The sequence below is a fragment of the Corvus kubaryi genome, unplaced genomic scaffold (assembly GCF_017639235.1).
Source record: "Corvus kubaryi isolate FWS band 111438036 unplaced genomic scaffold, C.kubaryi_AGA036_p1.0 37367, whole genome shotgun sequence".
Lineage (NCBI taxonomy): Eukaryota > Metazoa > Chordata > Aves > Passeriformes > Corvidae > Corvus > Corvus kubaryi.
This window is the reverse complement of record NW_024581119.1, coordinates 5,913,963-5,936,042: the sequence shown is the minus strand read 5'-3', so window position 1 is coordinate 5,936,042 and position 22,080 is coordinate 5,913,963. Positions and strand designations below refer to the sequence as shown.

General features: G+C 47.7%; 1 protein-coding gene across 8 annotated transcripts in view; it reads left to right on the top strand.

The window, feature by feature from the left end:
* Positions 1-22,080, top strand: part of ARHGAP32 (Rho GTPase activating protein 32) — a 237,828-nt gene that overhangs the window by 151,039 nt on the left and 64,709 nt on the right. For all 8 annotated transcript variants that reach the window (XM_042034019.1, XM_042034020.1, XM_042034017.1 and 5 more), the window contains 5 exons: positions 8,533-8,670; positions 10,588-10,680; positions 12,163-12,285; positions 14,360-14,437; positions 21,413-21,494. In XM_042034019.1, the coding sequence (XP_041889953.1) occupies positions 8,533-8,670; positions 10,588-10,680; positions 12,163-12,285; positions 14,360-14,437; positions 21,413-21,494 (514 nt within the window). The remainder of the gene's footprint in view (positions 1-8,532; positions 8,671-10,587; positions 10,681-12,162; positions 12,286-14,359; positions 14,438-21,412; positions 21,495-22,080) is intronic.

Here is a 22,080-nt window from a genome sequence, read left to right as displayed (position 1 = left end):
GGTGACAGTCACGGACCTTGGAACAACATCTGCCCTTCCAAATAGCAGATTCACTGAACAAAAAACGCAGGGCAGGCAGGTCAGGAAAGGATGGTTTCAAAAAGGCTCTGTCCAGGCACAGAAACCACATCAAAATAAACAGTGTGTGTGTAAAGGCAGGATCATCGAGTCACAGAGTCATTTAGGGTGGAAAAGACCTCCAAAATCATGGAGTTTAACCTTTGCCACAGCACTGCCAACCCACCACCAATCCATGTCCCCAAGTGCCACATCAACATGGATTTTTTTAACTCTTCCAGGGAATGTGACTCCACCCACCACTGCTCTGGGCAGCCTCTGCCAGGGTTTGACAACCTTTTCCATTAAAAAAAATTTTGACTTAATATCCAACCTAACCCTCCTTAGGGCATCTTGTCCTAAAGGTACTTCAGTGGTAAATCAAATATGCATCATTTTCACTGTTTGTAGCAAATATTTACTGGCACAGAGCCAAGTGGCAAAATACACAATCCCAGCAGTTTCCCAAAGTTCTCTCCTACCAGTTATTCTGAGTGCACGTGGATTATTAAACTGATACTCTGAAGATAATTTGTAATTGAGTTGTTTGGGTATAAGAAGGCTGAGAGTGCCACTGTTGCACTCAGTAGCTAGAGGTGCTTTGCCCAACTGGATGTTACATTAAAAATAGGTTTTGTTTAGAGGAGTCAGTCACAGAATTCTCAGGGGGAACCTGATTTGAGCTTGTTCATTAAATTCCTGGGGCTTTCCCAGAGTTACAGAGCAGGTTTGGGCCCCAAGTTTGTTAAAATCCACAGAGCAGGTGTTGTCACTCTGAGTTGTGTCACACTGAGGATGTGCCACAAGCTGGGGGACGGAGGCATCAGAAATAAACACAGACTGTATTTTCCAAGACTGTAGAGTAGGTTTGCCACCAAGGGCTCAGGTTTTGACAGATTAGGAAGGACTTTCTGTTTCCAAATAGTGCATTTTTAACTCATCCGTGGGTTTAAAACTGTGCCTTTATTTCAAACGTGGTTTACGCTTCTAAAAGTCCCCGTCAGGGATATAAGACAGTGAAGATGGTCTGTCTTAAATATTTCATCTCCTGGGTCTTGGCACCACTTTTCACTCTTTTTTCTTAAAACTGATGGCTGCAGCTGCCAGAAAAGCAGCTGATTTCTCCATTTTGGTTCCATCTTTGTTCACAAAACCTCCCCAAGGCTGCGTCTGTTTCTTGTGCTTTCTAAATAACGTTTCACCCTTCCAACCTCTGTCCTTGAGGCTTGATCAGGTACATCTCTAACACCCCTGCTTGCCAGTGTTTTCCCTGGAAATACTCATGGTTTTTACCTATAACCTTGCCCAGAGGCATTTCTTACCCTGTTAGTGATGTTTTCCAAACACTGGGAGTGTTGCTTCGTTCCGGGGTGTCAGGATGAGCGGGGCGGGAAGGGAGCAGAGTCAGACACAGCAGCGTTTCATTATTGCCATGCTCCTGAGTGACTCTTGTTCGTAAATGAGGTGAAGGATGTCTGGTCTGTGGCACAGCAGCCCTGACAGGATCATGGGGGGTTTTCAAATAAAGTTTTTTGGGTTTGGACCTACAAAAAGCCTCTTTTCTCCTTCGTAGTTTGTTTTTACAAAAATGTGCTTCTGTGCTCTGGCCAACTGTATATATATATATACACACAAGTCAGCTGTTTGCTTCCATAATCTGCCTGAGAAATGAGACTTAAGAAAATGGAGATCTCTATCTGCCAAAGCTGCTGATGCTGTAGGTGAGCTCAGGCAAGGAATTTGGAAAGTTCTTGTAAATAGGAAAAAAGGGGGATATGGCTTCCCACTGCCAGAATGAAGGATTAGATGGGATATTGGGCAGGAATTGTTCCCTGGGAGGGTGGGCAGGCCCTGGCACAGGGTGCCCAGAGCAGCTGTGGCTGCCCCTGGATCCCTGGCAGTGCCCAAGGCCAGGCTGGACATTGGGGCTGGGAGCAGCCTGGGACAGTGGGAGGTGTCCCTGTCCATGGCAGGGGGGGACTGGATGGGCTTTAAGGTTCCTCCGAACCCAAGCCATCCTGGGATTCTGTGATTTTCTTTTATTTTGTTTTAATAACCTCAGGCAAGAAATTTTCAAAGGTTTTTTTGTTTGTTTTGCTCTAAAGGCCATTGGTGGCTACAGGCTCTGACGGATCTGTGTTTCTCTCTGCGGTGAGGTGCAGAGCAGTTTATGGCACGTTTGGGCTGTGGGGTAAGGAGGGAGCTGTATTTAATGCCTGCAGTGTCCATGCATCCATTTTTAGCTGTACATACACCCCCTCACTGCCCTGCTGCCTGGAGGGTGGTGGAATTTCAGCTCCCTGAGCTGTGCTCTGTGGCTCTGAAGGGTTTCATTTGTGGCTCCAAGCTCTTGTTGTGTCACGACTGTGATTTTCTGAAGTGCAGAAAAGCAGCCCCCCACGCTGTGCCCACCCTCCCCTCACCCCTGACCTGCTGCTCCATGGTGGAATTCTGCTAAAGAGATGATGGATATGGAAGTGTTTAAATTGCAGCCTGTCAGGAGAGCAGAGATGTCACTCACATGGTGATGGCTGTCAGTCCTGGGTTGAGTTCAAGGTCTGCCAGGCTGCCATTCAGAAATGGGCTGGTTCTGAGAGGAAAAATGGCTCTTAGGGTTTCAGACACTCTGCTTGTGTTGGGTTGTCTTGCTGGGCTCTTACTCCTGTGTACCTGTACAAAAGCACTCACCCCCAAAGCCTGAGCCAAGTGTTTACTCTTGGCAAAGCTCCTCTGAGGGACACAGGAACCACTGGAGCTCATGGCCTGTGTCACCTTCTCCCCCAGAGAGCCACACACACCTGAGGGGGTGATTTCCCAAACAGGGCAGACAGGGATGACACTGCTGTCACTCAGACCCAGCCCTGTGTCCCCACGTGTGCTTTGGGGGCTCCTATGTGTAAATGGAATCCAGCAGCACAAGGAAGTCTAATTTTTAGGGGAGAAAATCTGCAGTGGTTTCCATTAATACCTCTTTTTTTCCTAGTGACTGCAATTAATTGATAATAAACTGATAATTAATGCTGAGAGATTAATTTCTGCTGGGGAATAAGGCTAATAAGGGTTCACCACATAAATATACCAAATTTTCTCCTCTGCCTTCTGCTCTGTCCATTTGTATATTGCCTCCATCTTGTGCTCGTTCCTCCCTTGTCTCCATGTCCTGTGATTCCAGGTGGAGTGCTGAAGTTTTAGCATTTCATTCAGAAATAAAGTACTTTTATGTTGCCTTAGTGCAAACTCGCTTTGCGTTTTAAAGATTTGTAATTTTCTTCAAGTTAAATAACACACTAGAAGTCATGGAATCACTTTGGTAAACAGATCTAAGTGTAGATAAAGTGACCTAAGGCACCAGCTAAAAACACTTCCTGGGTGAAGTCCCTGGGATGGATTTTATCCATCTTGCTTTCTGTTTTGACTAAATCTCTAAACCATTTTCCACTGTGACTTGAAACAGGAAAGGGCTGAAGGGTCAGGCTGGAATAACATACAGAGCCCGAGCCCCAGACAGCTGTAAGAGTCACCCATGGCAGAGTTAACCTCTCCTGCTGGATGCTGCTGCTTTTCCAGCTATTTAATCCGTGGTGTTTTCTTACTGAAGGGTCAAACTGAAGTGACTTTTGCCTCATACTTTCATCTCATTTTCTGCTGTCGCTCTCCATGTGGGCTGCAAGGTTCAGGAGAGCATCCATGTGTTCTCTCTGAGGAAATAAGCATTTGAACCAGAAGAGAAAGGTCTATCCCTGTCTTAAAATAAATAAATCCTAAGTGCTGTAGAGCAAACCTAGTCGGACTGTGGGACAGGAAGGTTGTGTGTGCCAGAACTCAGTGGCAGCCTGGCTGGCTTGGACAGGGATTGGTGGGCAGGATGGGGTGCTGTCTGCTGACATGGAGACAGATCCAGCTGCAAACAGAAGTTTTTTTTACATAGCAAGGAGATCTGTAAATCTTTAATAAAAAAATTCAGCATGTCAGTTTTGTGAATGGATGGTACCACAAATCCTGGCAGCAGCTGGACCTCTCTTGCAGGCTGGGTGCTCTGAGTGCTGCCCAGGGCACAGCAGGAAGAGTTACTGCTGCCAGGTGCCGAGTGGAAACAGTTAAACCCACAGACAGATACTCGTGTATGGAACTGGCCTGGATTTAGAGGAGCCCCACTTAGAAACGAGCACGGGTTTTGTACTGATAATTGAAGCATTTAAGAGATGGTGGAGCAAAGTGAGGTTCTGACTCTGGGAAGGAAAATGCAGGGAATGGTTTGAAGTCTCTTCCTCTCAGATTTGCAGTGGGTAATGTCTGTCTGTTGGTAATGAAGCCGCCCCAGAGCTGCAGGAATCGGGATGGGTTGGGAAGAGTGGGAATGGGAAGGGACACTGCTGCTCTTCCCAAGTGCCACAGGATTGAACTGAGCTTAAGGGAGTAGGAAACCACTCCAGGCTGTGGCTGCTCATCATCCTCCTCAGGCCATTTGATCGGCAGAGCTAAAAATACTCCTTGTGGAGCTGGCTCTGGATCCCTGTCCCTCCCCATCTCCTCCCGTGCCAAGTGAAGCCCGGGAGCATCTCTGATCCGTGATCTCTCAGTGATGGTGCCACTGATGGAGGGTTCAAATCTCTGGCTCACTGGAAATTAAATCATCAGTTCAGTGATCTCCAGTCATTTCTTTAGCATGACATTTCTCCTTGCTTTGATAATTGGGAAAAAATCAGCAGCTCTGTGCAGAGGCTGAAATCTCACCAGGCTCTCGTCGTCCATTCAATCCGACCCAGCGGAGTAAGGGAGAACAGATCAGGCTGGAAAAAGAGTAGGGATGAGACCAGATTTTCCATTCTGTGAGAAATTCCAGATTTGTCATGATGCTTTTCGTTGTGAACATTTCTGTAAAAAGAAATTTCAAAAAATACAGTGATTTTTTTTCAAGGGAACTTATTTTTAAGTCAATGGTCAATTTTTCCTTTTAAATATCCTGAAACTATTTAATGGCATTTTTGAAATCTTCACTTGATACTTGATTTTTTATTTTAAAGAACTTTGTCACAGCCAGGTTTGTAATTGAAGGTCTGAATCTGGAAAATCACTTTGTGCTTAACTTCACCTCTTTCTTATGTCCCACTGAAGAGAATGTGATTTAAGCTCGTGGTTCTGTGAATCAGGACCATTAATAATTAAGGAAAAGTAATTATTGAATTAGAAAATGAGAGGCTGATCAAAAATTTATTTGAGCAACAGTTTATGGAAGTCATTGAAAATGTGAAGAAGACATTTTTGCCATATGGATGATGAGTGCCTGAAGCACCAGGAATGTTGAGCTTTGCTATAAAACACAACTGACAACATGAGACCAACTTAACAGGCACTTACTTGTGTTTAATATTTTATTAATTCTCTAACTAAACTAAAAACTAAACTAAAAAAGAATCCTTTTGCCAAACCTTTCTGGCACTTGAGAATTTGCAGGAAATGGGGGCAGGATGTACAATTTTTGTATGGGTGTAGGGAAACCTTGGTAGTACTTCGGGTCTGGGATGAGGCCACTGTTGCTGCTGCCGCTTTGGCTGTGCCTCTCTGGGAGTCTGGCTGGGAGAATCCAGGCTTTGCTTTCCTGTGATTTGTGCTGGGGATCTGAGGGGAAGCACTAAATATTGTCCAGTTCCTTCCTCGATTGCTGCAGCAATTCCTTCCTGTGAAGTTAATTGCATCCCATGTAAATGTGGCTTAAAAATTTGTCACTCAGGGTCCCAATCTGCAAAATACTTTGCTTAATAGAACTTCAAGTCCAACCTAAAGCATGGGTGCTTTCTGAAATGAGTTATGGCAGGCTTAAAATGGTAGAATATTGGTAAATACTCCCCTTGGCGTTGGAATAACATTCTGCTGGGTGAAAATGTGTGTTATGGAATGTGCTGCTCTGTGCCAGCGCAGCCTGTGCGCGGTCACTCTGAGACGGGAATTGGCAGCCCTGTTGCAGAAGGTGGAGGGGCAGGTGGTGAGTTCTTCTGAGAGAAGTGGCAGAACCTGGGGAACAGCTGAAGCTGTGCCAGGGCAGGGTCAGGCTGGGTACCAGGAAAGGTTCTACCCCTGAGGGTGCTGGGCACTGCCCAGGCTCCCCAGGGAATGGTCCTGGCCCCGAGGCTGCCAGAGCTGCAGGAGCGTTTGGACAGCTCTGCCAGGGGTGCCCAGGGTGGGGTTGTTGGGGTGGCTGTGCAGGGCCAGGGGTTGGACTGATGATCCTTGTGGGTCTGACTCAGGGTATTCCATGATTCCATGAAATATCCTGTGATCCTTTCACACAAGAGCCTGACGTCCACAATCCCAGGCTGAGTGACCTGAGAATGGTAATGAGGTTCTGGCCTCCAGGCACCTGCACCATCCCTCTCCTGGAGCCTGGGCTGCACTGGGACAGCTCAGGGATAGCTCAGGGAGAGCTCAGGGAGAGCTCAGGGAGAGCTCAGGGATAGCTCTGCTGGTTGCTTAGCAGCTGCGAGCTGCAGTTCGGAGGTGCAGGAGCCGAGGATCCCGGTTCCCTTCCCGCGCTCCGGCTCTGCTGCCTGCCCTTGCTCCAGGAGCCTCCCGTGGGGCCAGAGACACTGCTGCTGGTGTGGGGTAAGCTGTCCCTGCTCATCCATCACCTTTTCCTGCTGTTGTCAGCCCCGTGACTGGCATGGTGTGGGACTGGCTCACCCGGCTGATCCTGCACACCCTGGCACAGCAGGGGCTGGCCCAGCTCTGCTTCCCGGGTGCATTTAACTCTTACTGCCCTCGTTCGTGGCAGCCAGACTGCACAGCTACAGGCCAGCCTTTGGAACTGAAATACAATGGAATTGGTGACAGGTTTAGGATCGTTTTGTTGTTTGGGTGGTCACGCAGGAATGAAATGCCTGGTTCAGTGGTTTGGTGACAGAGGCAGGTCCAGGATCACAGGGATTTCTCAGGCTGCTCTTCCCTATGATGGTGACTAAACCTTGAAGGTCACACTGGCAGCTCAGTGACAGAGCAAGAATCCCTTAACTGCAAAAGATGGAGAAATGGGGAAGGCTTACAGCTCCCTGAACAGAATTAGCCTTGCACTCCTGGTTTTATTTTTCTCCTTTAGACAAAAACTGAAATGACATAATGTGGAAATTCCAAAGCATTTATCCTGTGTAGGTGCCTCTTTGTAGGATTGTGAAATATGGTGATTTCTCATGAGCTGAAAGCAGAGTTTATGGGCACAGTCACAGTGTGGAGTTGTCTTAAATCATTGGGACAGAATGTAGCTGGATTGGAGGGTTTATATCTGCAACTGCCTCACAGGCTTTGGATATTAACATAAAACTGATGCTTAGAACTTTGCTGATAAAGAAGTCAGTGTAGAGGAATTATGACTGAGAATTCAGAGTAGGTCATGCCTTTTGTATCCCAGGGGAGAGGGCACCTGGCAGAGCCCCACCAGCCATGCACAGCAGGTCACCATTTACAGCTCTGTTCCTGCTGTGTCTCCTCCTACACCCCATCCCCTGCTTTCTGCTCCACTTCCAGGCATCCCTGTGTCACTTCTAATCCTTGGCCCTGCCTCTGAGTGCCCATGTAACCTGGAGCAATCAAATTCCCTGATTCCTTCCACATCCCTGGCAGTGTCCAAGGCCAGGTTGGACGGGGCTTGGAGCAACCTGGGACAGTGGGAGGTGTCCCTGCCCATGGCAGGGGTGGCACTGGATGGGCTTTAAGTTCCCTTCCATCCCAAAGCACTCAGGGATCCTGTGATTAATGACTCTTCATAAAGCGCTTTGACCTGTAAACTGCTGCATTATTACAATGTTTTTTATTGATCATAATAGGCCATGGAGCATTTAAAAGTCATCATTAGATATTAAAAGCTTCACAAAGCAAATTATTCCGTGCTGCCACGGTCCCTTCCTTGTCCCCTGGAGCTGTCTGTATCTTATCTATATTTTAATTGGGGAAATGATATGCACTCAAGAATAAATCTGCAGCTAGAGTTGTTCATCATGGATTGTTTTCTTCATTCAGCTGAAGGTTTGCCTGGGGCACCTGGCAGAAATTTTGCAAGCTTCAATCCTGCCTTCAGATCCCTGGGTTTATATGCTTCAATCTGTTTGGAATCTAATTTCACACTGTTTATACAACCACTTGGTGATTTACATTTGTGCAGGGACACCTTGTGTAGGAAAATGCTACAAAATCCTTGTAAGACAGGTGGAAGTTAAAGCTCTGGATGGGTCTCGTGATGCTGGGCCACATCCAAACCCATGGTTAAATAATTAAACCAGGACCACTAACAGCTGGTTTGAGCATGAATGGCTGCTGCAAATTAAAACATGAAAATGTTACCTGCAAATTAAAACATGAAGATCTTACTCAGGCACTTCGATCACTTTCAGGTGTTTCGAGGAGAAAGTGCTGTATGTGCTCAGATTTCCCTTTGCTAACCTGTGCTGTGAGGAGCTGCTGACAGTGTGGCTGTGTCTGTGTGTGCAGGGCAGGAGCTGGATCGTGAAGAGGAGCTATGAGGATTTCCGGGTGCTGGACAAACACCTCCACCTGTGCATCTACGACCGCCGCTTCTCCCAGCTGGCAGAGCTGCCCCGCTCTGATGCCCTGAAGGACAGCCCCGAGGTAACCCAGAGCACAGGCACCATGCAGGGAGTGGGGTTTGTCCAAGGAATGACCTCCAGGGGAGGTTCAGTTGGGTATCAGGGACAATGTCTTCCTGGAAAGGGCTGCCAAGCATTGGAAGGGGCTGCCCAGGGCACTGGTGGAGTCACCATCCCTGAAGTGTTCAAAAGGGTGTGGGGGTGGCACGTGGGCACAGAGTTTAATGGTGGACTTAAAGATCTTTTCCAGCCTCAGCAATTCCATGTAGTTCTAGCACAGAGTGGTGTTAACGCAGCCTGGGTTACATTTGAAAGTTGGCTACCGCGAATGAAGTCAGTGTTTTCCACGCCTAATGTCAGTGATTGAGGGGAAAATGTCCTGCAGGTTCAGACCAATTAATTATGCTTCTGAATCTGGATCAAGAAAGCAGCTGTCCTTTGATACTTTAAGTGTGAATTTGGTTTTGTCTTTGGAAACTTTGTCCATGCTGTGGGTATTTCCTGGCTTAGTGTTACCAGCTCATCATTCCCAGGAAATCATGCTGTCTAAGGCTGCAGCACTGCAAGAGCAATCCCATTTGGAGAGCTAAACTTCCATTTTAAACTGAATGCTCCTGAAGTGTTTTTGAAGAGCATTTGCATTAGTGTGTTATTTAAATGGTCTTTAAAAAGCTCTTTTTCCTCAATGAGGTTTTTTTTTCCCAAAGAGATCCTTTTCGTTTCTTGGCTTACTGTCTTCACCTGGAGTACGATGAGCTGGAATTACCTCAGCTTCTCACTGCTGATAATTGAAATATCTATTCATGTCCAGAAAAAATCTCCTGGAAGGCAGCAGGTGCATCTTGGCTGCATCGTTTTGGAGGATGTGGACACTGGAATTAGTACCCCCTGGAATTTTACAGGGTGTTTGCCATGGAATATTAGGAGCCGATCATGCAGCCCCATCACTCAGCAGAGAGACTGATTTATCACTTGCTTTGGCTTCACACAGGGTATTTCTGAGGAGGATTTAGAGTTTAAATTCAGCAGAAGCAGCAATACTCAGGACAATTAATTCCTGGTTTATTTTTGATTATAGTTTAGGCATTCCTATCTCTTGCATCCTAATTTGTACTACTGATTTAACTGGACTTTAGAGCTTGAGTCTGAAAATCTGCATTCTGTCCACAAGCACAGAGGAGGTGAAGATGCTGAACAACTCTGCTGCTCTGTGAAATGTAACTCTGCAGCTGTGGGGTGTCTCATCATATATTTTTTATTTTGAATTGGCCACATCGGAACAGATGGTTGAGGAGAACAATGTTTTAAACAGTCCTGCAGATTCTGGGCTACAATGCTGCTTTATACTAGTGTCACTGTGAGGCTTTGGAAAGACCTCAGTGGCTTCTCTGTAATAAAAACCAGTTTACTGCTACAGAAGGGACATTGCAAAGTGTATTTTTAAACCCCTCTTCTACTGCTTGAAATGTTACTCTTTGGCCAGGGGGTCAGTCTGAGTTGCCACATTCTTAAGGCTTTGCAAGAGCGTGGAAGTGGCAGGCAGGTGTTTGTTCACTGAGTGGTTCTCAGATGTGTTTGGTGGGCCTAAGACACACGAGTTGTTTGTATGTGAGGTCCATGATGAGGGGAAGGCTTTAGATTTAAGGTATCTTGACAAAGGAAGTTATGAAAATCTGCATGAATCTTACAAAATCATAATAATAACTATTACTTTCACAGAGAGCTGCTTCTTTACCCTTTTTTTTTGGTGTAACCATTATAAGTCTGTGTGTAGCTTGCTGTTCTTTGAATGACAGAAATATATTCATTTGCAGAAGGGAATGTATTTCTGTGACTCTGGCCTGTGGCAGTGGGTAATTCCTGGTCTCCCTAAGCCTGCAGAAGGCTCTTCAGGGGAAGGTGCACTAACAGAACCACTGTGTGTGTGTTTGTGTCCCAGCTGGTCACCCAGATGCTGATGGCTTACCTGGCTCGGCTCTCCAACATCGCAGGCAACAAGATCAACTGTGGTCCTGCCCTCACATGGATGGAGGTACAGCACAAACCTGGGGTGTTCCTTGTCTCCTGCCCTTGGGAAAGCAGCAGGCACACACCTGCTCTTTCCAGGCCTGTTGATGTCCCTGAATTCTATCCTGGATGCTCTATTCCCCTGTTACCAGCACGTGGAAGGTGTAGGACACACAGAATCAGATCCAGCATTAAGAGTGTGGGAGTTTTTTTCCTTGTTACCTGGGTTTTGTCTCTCAGAAGCATATTGTCCTGCTGATATCCACAAATAGAGGAGGTGGCAGTCCCAGTGGGCTGCCTGGGAACGCCCAGTTCAGGGCTGAATCTCCCAGTAACGGGTTGCAGAAGGCTCACTTATTTCAAAGCTCACGTATTCCTGCTCTCCGTTTTGCCAAGGCAATGCTGCAAGTGTGGCACATCTCTAAATCTCAACTGTCTCTGTTACGGTGTTTCCCTACTCTCTTGGGGTTTTTTAAATCGTTTTTCGCTGTGGTAGCTCCAAGCCCAGCAAATACTCCATGCCCCTGTTGGCTCCCCTGCAGACAGAGGCAGCCTTGTGCTTGCAGTGACACAGTTTGTGTGTTGTGAACTGCAGCTGCAGCTCTGCTTTCAGGTTTGATGGTCTTGTAGCCTTTAAACAATAGCCCTCACTGGGGAGGAGGGCAGAGAGGGCTGGGTGAGTGTCCAGCTGTCCCTGCTCAGGCTGGCTGCAGACGTGTGCCTTTCCATCACTGCACACCAGGAATAGAAACAGCTATTAATAGACTGTTGCAGCTCCTTTTTAAATGGTTCTGATAAGGATTGAGTGTGTTTTCCTGCAGTTTTCCCCACTGATACCCTTCTCACCCTGAAATCCTTTGGGATGAGAAAAATCTTGGAAAGCTGAAAAGGGAGGGAGGAAGTTGTAGAGAGAAATAAAATGTAGGAATTTCAGCAACAGGGTGGGCCTGGAGATCACAGCAAACCCGCTGCACATGCAGTATAGAATAACCTTTGTGACTCACAGAGATTCCTACAGAATTTTACAGAGAAATCTGGGAGGTTTGAAAGTAGGCTGATGATTGCAGGGGGGGTGCATGTTTTCTTAAAAAGAAAATAAGTCGAAGGGTGGGAGAAAATGGAAAGCAGCACTAGTTTTTGGTTTGACAGCATTTCCCCCTTCCCTCAGTACCTCCAGCATTAATTCCACCTTGTAGAGGATTTTGGTAGCACATCTGTGTTGCCATGGAAAACCACCATGATCTGGTGTTACAGGGAGGTGCAGACCCTCACTGTGTGTCACTGTTTGTGCACAAAGCTGCACCAACCCAGCATTTCTCTTCTCAGTGGATGGGGACACCCGACCTTCTGGAACCCCCCCAGTGAATTGTTCTGTCTGTGCTGTGCCCTCTCTCCTGGGGCCCTGGGCTGAGCTGTCTTTCTCAATCAAATTGAAGTCTCTGCACCACTAAAATGCCTCCTCACTTGTCCTTAGCTGCCTCACAGTCTCCTGTGCTCTTTGTTGCAGATTGATAACAAGGGGAATCACCTGCTGGTCCATGAGGAATCATCCATTAACGTCCCTGCTATTGCTGCTGCCCATGTCATTAAGAGATACATTGCTCAAGCAGCAGATGAACTGTCCTTTGAGGTAAATAAAGCACTTGCATTCCTTGTTATCAGCTACAGATGAGTGTAATCTGTGTCTCTGGGCCTGTGTCCCCATCAGGAATATGTCCAGACACTTCCACAATGTTTTGTGAGGTGAAGCTTGGAAGATTGAGTTAAATATTTGGTCTGCAGTGATTTGGATATGGGCAGATGCTCAGTCATCTTTAAAATACAGCTTTGCTTGGCATTAGTATCTCCTGATTAACCAGCTCCTGCCAGCTCCTCTGGGCTGTCCCTGAGCCGAGTCCATGTGTTTTCTGTTCAGGATCACCGTCCCTGTGTGTGTGGACACAAGGTCATTTCTCCTTGCCCAGGTTACACCACCCATGTTCCTCTGAGCAAGTCCCTGTCTGTAACCATTTGTAAGAGCTTCTGCTCCCATGAGAAGTAAAGAACCAGACTGGCAAAGGATTGCTACTTAAAGGGCAGGTGATGAGCTAAAACTGCTCTGCAAATCCAGTGCAGGAGTTGCTATGGAGCAAATCCCTGAATCTCAGGATGGTTTGGCTTGGGAAGGACCTTAAAACCCATCCCACTCCACCTCCTGTCATGGGCAGGGACACCTTCCAGTAGCCCAGGTTGCTCCACGTCCCATCCAAGATCTGGAAGATCAGACCCGGGAAGTTTTTGGCTGTCTGGAAGTTGTTTGTTTTGCCCAAAAAGCAGCAGTCTGGGCTCTGGTTGCCCTGTGCAATGGTACTGTTTCTATAAAACATGCGAAGGAAAACAGTGTCCTGAGGAGCTTTGTGATCCTTGGTGTGCAGCACAGGAAGGAAAAATAACTGTGATAGTCTGGTGCTGCCAGGGGTTTGTTCATGTTCCAGTCACGGCAGTTATTAGTATACCCCAAAGAACTGTGTGACCAGAGGCACGTGTGGGCACGGCAGCTCTGAGCTGGAATCCAAGCAGCACAGGATCCAGGCTGGTTGTCAGCTCATGAGAGCACTAAAGTGACACTCCCTGCTTGTAAATCTTGCTCTGTGCAGAGGGGAAACCGAGGCACGTGTGGTTTTCAAGGGTGTGCAGTGAGACACCTCAACAGAACTGACATGGAACAGGATCAGGGGTTTTACAATGCTGGGTCCTGTTCCCTAATCCAAATGATCTCTTTATGTTTACTGTTCTTCATTTCTGAAAGGCAGTTGCACAAACAGCTGACTGGGGTTTGCTCCCCAGTTCTGAGGAACATCCTCAGTGTCTCTGCTCCTGTGGTGGCAGCAGTTTCCTTCATGGACAATTGCTTTGCTCTTGGTTCACTGTTTCCTGGAGCAAATCACTTCCCCACGTCTCACTCATCCCTGTCTGCAAACTGGGGATTGTCTTTTCTGTAAAACACTTTGGGATCCATCAGTGTAAAATGTCTGGTGAAAGTTGGGCATTACTGGCACAAATTTTTGCCGTACCTGCCTGCAGTATTTATTTAGGTTCTGCCCCTTCTCATTTTCTGTAATAGAGGCCACACAGAGCTTGATTCAAACCAAGCCAAATTTAGTATTGATTATACTGATTTCCTTTTGAACTATTGCAGTATTACATTTTGATGGGAATGAGCAAAGCTTTAGAAAACCTGTCTAGTGTCCTTGGCCATTTTCCATCCCATTGCTTTAACACCACCTCTCCTCTGTTCATTTTGTAACCCTGGGCAGCTCATCTGGGGCAGGTTGTGAGCTACAGAGGCAGCTCTTCACTCTTTGCTGTGAGAGGGAACAAGGAGACACCTCAGTGCCTGCAGACACATGGACGGGGCAGGCAGTAAAAATCAGTTCAGCTACTTGAGAAGGTTTTCCCAAGTGTTTGGCACCGTCACTGCAGCTTGACCAGAACCCTTCTGTACCCCTTGCCAGGGAGCCTGCCACTCTTTGGGCCCTTTTCCTTAGGAACAGCTGTATCCTGTGTGCTGGATAATCCAGGAGCTCTTCCACCTCCCAGCTTGGCTTTGCAAAGGCAGATGTGCAGCTGCTCCGGAGCTTTGCAGTTTTTTGCAGTGCTGAGACTGTGGTTATTGGAGGAGTGCTCTCCTCCTGGCTGTGACTGATGCTGTCAAACTTTTGCAGGTGGGGGACATTGTGTCTGTCATCGACATGCCACCAAAGGAGCTGACCTCATGGTGGAGAGGAAAACACGGCTTCCAGGTAGGCACCAGCACAGCCACGGCAGTGGGACTGGAGTGAAGGCAGGAGCCTCAGTGCTGTGTTCCTGGAGCTGCTGAGCCTGCTCAGGGTGGCTCAGGGGACGAGCAGGGTGTCCCTTCCTTGGTGTCAGGGCACTCCCCTGCTCTCTGGGCTGGGGCTGGAGCAGACACAGGGGCTCCACTGGAAGTTTCCTTCTTCCCTCACCATGGGAAGGAAGGCGGGCTGGCCGGGCCGGTGATGGACAGCTCGCCTGATGGCAGTGGAAGCTTGTGCTGCACCCCCTCCAAGGCAGCTGGCACTGTTACTCACATCATCCCCTTCCTTCCAGTGACTAAAACCAGATCAGGCAGAACATAGAGAATTCAGAGAATTCCAGTGCTGCTGACTTGGGCAAGCCACCCATCCATGTCTGTGATTATTGTGTGGTGTTTCTATTGCTGGTCCCTGTAAATGTCACAGCACAGAGATGGAGACTGGGTTTTCAGAAGGTCTTAAGCACCTGGGGATCAGGTACCAAACCTTGGGTGTTGAAATGGCACTGTCCTTCCAAGGAGTTTTTAATCTGTAGTTTGCTTTTGCTGTTAGGAAATGTAAAAGCTTTAAAAGTCTCTATTAACCAAGCAAACTCCAGAGCCACTGGAGGCTGGGGGGACTGACTTGTGCCCTGTCTCACATTTCAGCTGCCTTCAGCCACAGGGATTTCCATCTGCAGCTGCTGTCTGTGAGTGGGTGGGATGAGGAGTTTGCTCTGCAGAGGCTCAGGATTGCCCAGACACTTGTGTAATTTGGCATGGAAAGTCTTCTCAAGCCTCCTCAGGTTCTCCCTGACAGACTTTCCCGTGCCAGACCCAGCCTGTGGCCCGGCTGCTGTCAATGCCCAGCAGTTGGATCTCCCAGTCCCAGCTGGATGCAGTGCAGTTACACCATCCCAGTGCTGGCTGCTCAGCCAGGGCACGTGAGACACAGCTTTTGTTGGTTTTGTGTCGGGTGTGGGAGTTCAGATGACATCTCATTTGTAAAATCAGAGCAGCATGGACATAGAATACCTGCTCTGAAATTTCATTTGTTTCTAGGGTCAACACACTGGTACTGCTTGAACAGACCTGTGATTCTGAGCTGTGTTGTGGCTTTGCTGGACTTGTGTTCTAATCTTAGAAGCCCTAAAGCTGTATTTGCTGTACTATCACAGAATCACAGAATGGCTTGGGGTGGAAGGGACCTTAGACATCAGTTCCAACCCTTGGTCAGTTAAATGCTGTAATACTGCTTGGAGTGATCAGCCTTTGCCATGTTTAACTTCCAAGTGAATCAGTAAAGCAAAACAAAGCTGCTCTGTGGTCTGTGCCTGAGTGTGGACACTTGCACAGGGTTTGGAATCCCTGTGTGGGATGCAGATCCCATTATTCAGTGTGGGCTCCCTGCTTGCCTTCGGGCTGGCTGACACTGGGGCCAGGTCTGAAGAACAGCACTGGTGATTAAAGGCACCAGGAGCAAGGCTGCCCGTGTGCAGTTTGTCACAGCCTTGTGCCTCTCAGATCACAGCGATCCTGTTTCCCAGCATAAAAATATGGTGATGAGCAAACTGCCTGAAAAGTTTGCTTTTTCTGTGTACAGTCAGGCTTCTGAGCAGCTGCAGAAATATAGCACTATATTCTGGCTTGACAGAAAATTAGGGGTGGAATAATCTTGTGTCCTTAATTACAAGCAGGAATGGTCACAGTGTGAGCAGGTGACAGCCACACACACCACAGAGATGCAGCTCTGTGTTCCCACAGCTCCAGGAGCTGTGTTTGCTCAAAGTTTTAACCTGTGTGCTGAGTTTAAGGCTCGTGAGCTCTGAATGTGCAGAAAATGTACATTTCCTGATGGAATGAAGTCTTTTGATGATATGAGCAGTGGGAATTCAGAGAAAGGGAATTTATCTCTGGTGTAGCTGCACCAGACGTAGAGAGGAGTTACAGGCAGGAGTGTCCTTGATGGCTGCTCAAAAGGAGTGTGGAGGTGAAGAATGTTGTTACAGCAGTAGATGTAGGGATGGATGAAGCTGTGCAGCCTCTAAAGCATTTGTTAGAGGCAAACAGTTCTGTTCCTGTTTAGGAACATTGCAGTGATAGCAATCTGTTGATCCAGTCATTTGAGTTAATAAAATAAATCAACAGAGCCCCTCTTGGCAGATAGTTGTGATTCTGAGAGAAGATAGAAGGAGGAGGTCCTGCCACCAAACGTTTGGACAGTTTGTCCTGTTATTTCTCAGGTTTTTGCTTCATGTTAGGGAAGGAGCAGGGTTTTATCAACCAACCACAGCTTCCATTATAAATCATGAGCAAGAACAGGGAAAGAAATTCCTTGTTTCACTGAAAAGGGAAAAAATTACTTCTTGACTTAAAGGAACGCCCCTGTTTTTGTGCCTTCACTCCTGCCTGTGCTGCATCCCTTGAAATCACGGGAGGGCTGTGGTGAGGAACTGGAGGCAGCTCTGCAGATGTCAGCCAAAAATCAGCTCTGACAGGCTGCAAGCACCTGCAGCTTGGACTCAGCATGGGAGTCAGAGTGTTCCTGCCAGCAAGAGCTGTCCTTCAGGAGTGACTTGCTGGGTTTGTGTCTGTCACACCTCCCTGGCAGGGTCCTGTGCTCTCTGCACACCTGAGCTCCCACTGCACTGCACCACACCCAATTCTGGGCGAACAAAACAGCCCACAAGGCTTCTTAGCATTTGCTCTGCTTAAAGTAAAATGATTTTTAAGACATTTTTCTTCAAGCCTTTTTCTCTTCCAGTGCCCTCTGTGTGAGTCAGTGCTTTCTCTGTAAGATTGTTACCTAAATTACAGCCACCTCCACATTAACAGCCTTCAACCCTCTTTGTTCTGCTCTGCTTTTGCTTCATGCTTTGTCTTTTCAATCAGTAGCTCTGTGTCAGGGAGCTGAGTCATTGGGGACAGGCCCTTGTTTGATGCACCACTGCCTTTGGATGTCCTGACTTATTCTGGTTTTTGGGAATGGTTTCCTGAGGCGCAGAGCTGCCCCAAAACCTGCCCTGCTGGAGAAAAACCAGCGTGTGCAGCCAGGGGGGACTGGGCTGATTTTAACTGATTGTGATACTGCAGCAGCTTGAACTCATTGTGGTACTGCAGGTCCCAGCTCCACAGAATCCCAGGATGGGTTGGGAGGAACCTTAGGGGTCATCCAGTGCCATGCCCTGCCATGGGCAGGGACACCTTCCACTGTCCCAGGCTGCTCCAAGCCCCATCCAACCTGGCCTTGGACACTCTCAGGGATCCAGGGGCAGCCCCAGCTGCTCTGGGCACCCTGTGCCAGGGCCTGCTCACCCTCCCAGGGAAGAAGTTATTCCCAATATCCCACCTAAATCCCCTCTAACCCTGCCCTCTGTCAGTGGGAAGCCATTCCCTGTGTCCTGTCCTTCCATCCCTTGTCCAGAGCCCCTCTCCAGCTCTCTGGTTTCCCAATGTGCTGCTGGCACACCAGTCAGGAATGGATAATCAACAAGTACCATCCTACACAGACATTTTGTTTTGTGAATAAAAGGAATCAAAATAGTTCTGATGTCCAGGTGTTCAGCTCTCTTTAACAAGAGCTCCGGATTTGAGCTCAAATCCCGTTCCTCCTGTTAGTGGTGCCCTGAAGTGGGAGAGCATTTCAGCAGGGGCTCCTTTGGGAATGAGGTGAGGGTGTCCTGCTCTCTGTGTAGTCACTTGGCAAAGACTCAGTGAAAATTCTCCCAAACAGGCCATAAAAAGTTGCAGTTTCCCTGTCAGGTTTTGCTAGACTGTCATCAGATTTAAAAAGAAAAGAGAAAACTTTTTGACTGAAATTGAACCCACACTTTGGATTATGTCAAACCCAAAGATCCAACCCAAATGTCTCAACCAATGTTTCATTTGCCATTTATGTTGCTGGTACTTCCTCATTTGTTTGAATTCCCTCCCTATACACTGAAAATTACCATTGTTACTCTGAGTTTTCCCCTTAAAGCCTCCTGTGTCCTCCAGTTTTAGCAGCCACTGGCATAGAAGTGAAAAGATAAAGCTGTAGTAGGTGTTGCAGAACAGTTGTCATGCACCAGCAGCCTGTGCCTTCCTCCTCTGCTGAAGGTGTGTAGTGTGTATTTAACCTTTAGATGACCTTGTATTTATCTAAATATGTACTGCCCTGGCTATTCATTTTCCTACATTGCCAAATCCTTTAATCCTGGCTCAAAGCTCTAATAGTGCCTTGCTACATCTGTTGAGATTAACTCCTGGACTAAGCTCATTTATTTATACAAAAACATGGAAAACTTCCCATGGGAGGAGAAGCAGCATCTCTTAAGTGGGTGGGAATGAGGCACAAGATGTGGGTTATAACCCTGATGAGGATCTCCTGGGGATCTTGCAAGAAAAGTTGGAATAAGTAAGTCAGAAAATGTAATTAATTTCTAGCAGTGAGTTAATGCCAGGGAGCCAGCACAGTTCTTTGCCTCTAGAAAGTCCATGGTGATTATTGGTGTGAACATGGCAAAAGTGATACATGGACAGCAGGTAGAATGTTTGATTTGGGAAAGTTCTGGGATATCTGGAAGCAGTGACATAACCATCCAGGGTCCTTCATTTCTGAATTCCTGGTTAGTGTGTTGTACAGTGCACGCAGGAGCAGGAGAAATATTGTGTTAACAGTCAAAGGCAAATGAGTTTTGATTCCATGTGCAGCATTTGACTGAGTGTCCAACAGTGTGGGATTTGGGGCTGGATTTAGATCCAGATTTAGATGATTAATGGAAGGTTGAGGTCCCAGGACTTCAGGTTTCTTTACACATCTCAGGCACAGACAATGTGGGCAATTACTGAGAATGAAAGAAACTTCATCACTCCAGCTGTGCAGTTTCCCAGATGATGTCTGTGTGGTGGGCTGAGACTTTCCCTGGATCTGTGCATTTTTCCTATTTTAAAAACTGCCTCCTGTATCTCTCATGTAGGAAGGGTCCAGCAGAGACTCTCAGCTACAGTAAAGTGTTAAAGCTGGGGCTGTTCAGCCTGGGGAAGAAAAGAGAGGGTTGTGTGGAGACCTCAGAGCAACTTCCAGTGTCTGGAGGGGCTATGAGGAGGGTGGAGAGGGACTTTGCATCAGGAACTGGAGTGACTGGACAAGGGGGAATGGTTCAAAATGAAAAAAAGGGAAATTTAGGTTGGATATAAGGAAGGAATTGTTCCCTGTGAGGGTGGGCAGGCCCTGGCACAGGGTACCCAGAGCAGCTGTGGCTGCCTCTGGATCCCTGGCAGTGCCCAAGGCCAGGCTGGATGGGGCTTGGAGCAGCCTGGGATAGTGGAAGGTGTCCCTAAAGTCCCATCCAACCCAAACCATTCTGGGATTCCATGATTTAAATCCATGAAGTGTATTTTGTTCAAATACCAGCACTTCTGTGTCAGTGTCACTCAGCCTGTTCCCAGCAGAGCAGATCCCTGAGCCGTGAGCTGCCAGAGGAAGGGCCTCTGGATGTGATGCTGCTGTTCATGCTCGTTTTCTCGTGTTAATTGGCTCATTTCTGTCTGCAAACTGCACATAAATCCCCACTGCATTCCATAACTCCAGGATACCGTGTCCTTGCAGGCCTCCCAGCTGAGGGAGTGGCTGGTGCAGCCATACCTTGTGTTGGGTTTGGGGTGGGTTCTGTGAGTCACTTGTGATGCCCAGGCCAGTCCCAGTTCCAGGGAAGCCCAGCTCAGAGCCCGAGTTCTGCTGGCCCAGAGTGCTGCTCCTGCAGAGTCTTAAAACAATTGTATTTCAAGTGTGTGGCATTCAGCTTGTCCTTGTGCTTGGGCAGAACACTGCCCTGCTGGATGTTGGGGCTGTGGAAGAGGAAGGTGTCTGCTCTGATGACTGTTGCTTCCTTTGGGGAATTTGGAATAACTTCAGTCTGGAGTGTTTGCCAGGACACCCCACACATGGCACTGCCACTGAGCTGCTGGGAGGTTGGTGGGTGAAAATCAGCTTGGAGTAGGAAGGAGATCAATCTTTTTCCATGGAGACAAAACGGAATTGTGGAAGATGAATTAATAGAGGAGAGGCTGTCTGCCAGGTTTGGTGCTGACTGCCCTGTGCCTCCAGAGAATTTCATGGATGTTCCAACATGACTGGTACAGTCCTGGCTGAGCTCGGGGCCCATCCTCTGGCTCTTTGCCTCATGTTCCTGTGGTGTTTGAGCAGCCTGGGGCTGCCTGCGGTGCCTTGGTGCTTCCAGCTGTCCCAGTCACCGGCCTGGCATGGGACAGGGAATCCTGCCCTGCCTTAGGTGAGGAGTCTGGGAAGGGTGGTGGTGCCTGAGTTACATCTCACAGGACAGGAGCTGTGCTGGGTGAGGAACACGGAGAAAAGGTGTGGAAAGCTGGACCAAGGATTAAAGTTACCAAAGCTCTGCTCTGGTTTGACTTTCACCTGGGATGAGAGTGAGAAGGAAGATGCTGGGAAATAAGAGAGAAGTTAGGGATGCAGAGAGGTGCCAAACTCCTCTCTGGTCACAGCTTAGCCTGAATCCTCGAGCAGGGAAGGGGAAATAATTTCACTTCTCCCCAGATACAGTGGCCCTTGAGTGGCATGGCAATGTCTGCAGGCACATGCTATTCCAAGAAAACATTAGCATCCTTCCCATAGCCTTTAACCCTTATTCTGGTTTAGAGAGACTCTCCAGCATTTCTGCCTTTGAGGGGCTGCAGGGAGAAATGCTGAATTAAAGGTCACTGCAGGGACACTGCAAATTAACATTTAAAGTTATTCACTGCAGGATCTTGCAGTGCCTTGGGCTCTCAGATTGTTCTCTCTCGGGGTGCTGGCAGCAGAGCAGAACCTGCAGTTGTCAGTGTTTTGACTGCTGGTCATTTGATGCTGGATAATGTCGGGGAGCATCAGGCAAGGGGAGTTGAGAGGAGATGTTGCTTGAGCAGTTCAGATCATAACACTCAGTTTTGTCCTTCTGTTTTACTCCAGGTTGGATTCTTTCCCAGTGAATGTGTTGAACTCATCAACGACAAAGTCCCTCAGTCCGTGACCAATTCGGTGCCAAAACCAGGTGTGTAAATCAGCTTTTTTTGATGCAGTGAACTGGACTGGAGTTCTCTTTGTGTGTTCCATGTCTAATACCTCCTTCACATTGTCATGAGTGTTGATCATCCCCTGCACATCCTCATTCCCCTCTCTGTGTGTCGATCACCCACACGTTGCCGCTTTCTGGGGAGTTCCCACTGTTGAATGTCTTTCACTTGCTGTACAGACTTGGATCCATGTCTCTCTCCTGCCTGTCTTGAAGGATTTTAAGCTTTGTAAGAATTTAACATACTTTGAGCAGTCTGTCATGAGAGATTCCATGAAATATCCCAGTTCTGAGTGGTCAGGGAGTGTTGCATGTCAGGGTTTTCTATACAGACCATAGATGAGCAGGAATGTTGGTGCTGATCAGATGGAATAGATCACCTTGGTACTGGAAGGTTCTCTCTGTTTGAGGATGGATGGAGGAAGTTGGATGTAACAGAATTGGAATGCTGATGTGCTCTGGGTACATGGCTCCATCTGCTTCCTCCTGCCTTCTGGACAGTTCTGTATTGTAGGAAAAACAGGCAAATACATCCAAAGTTCTGCTGAGGGAAGGAAAAACAGAG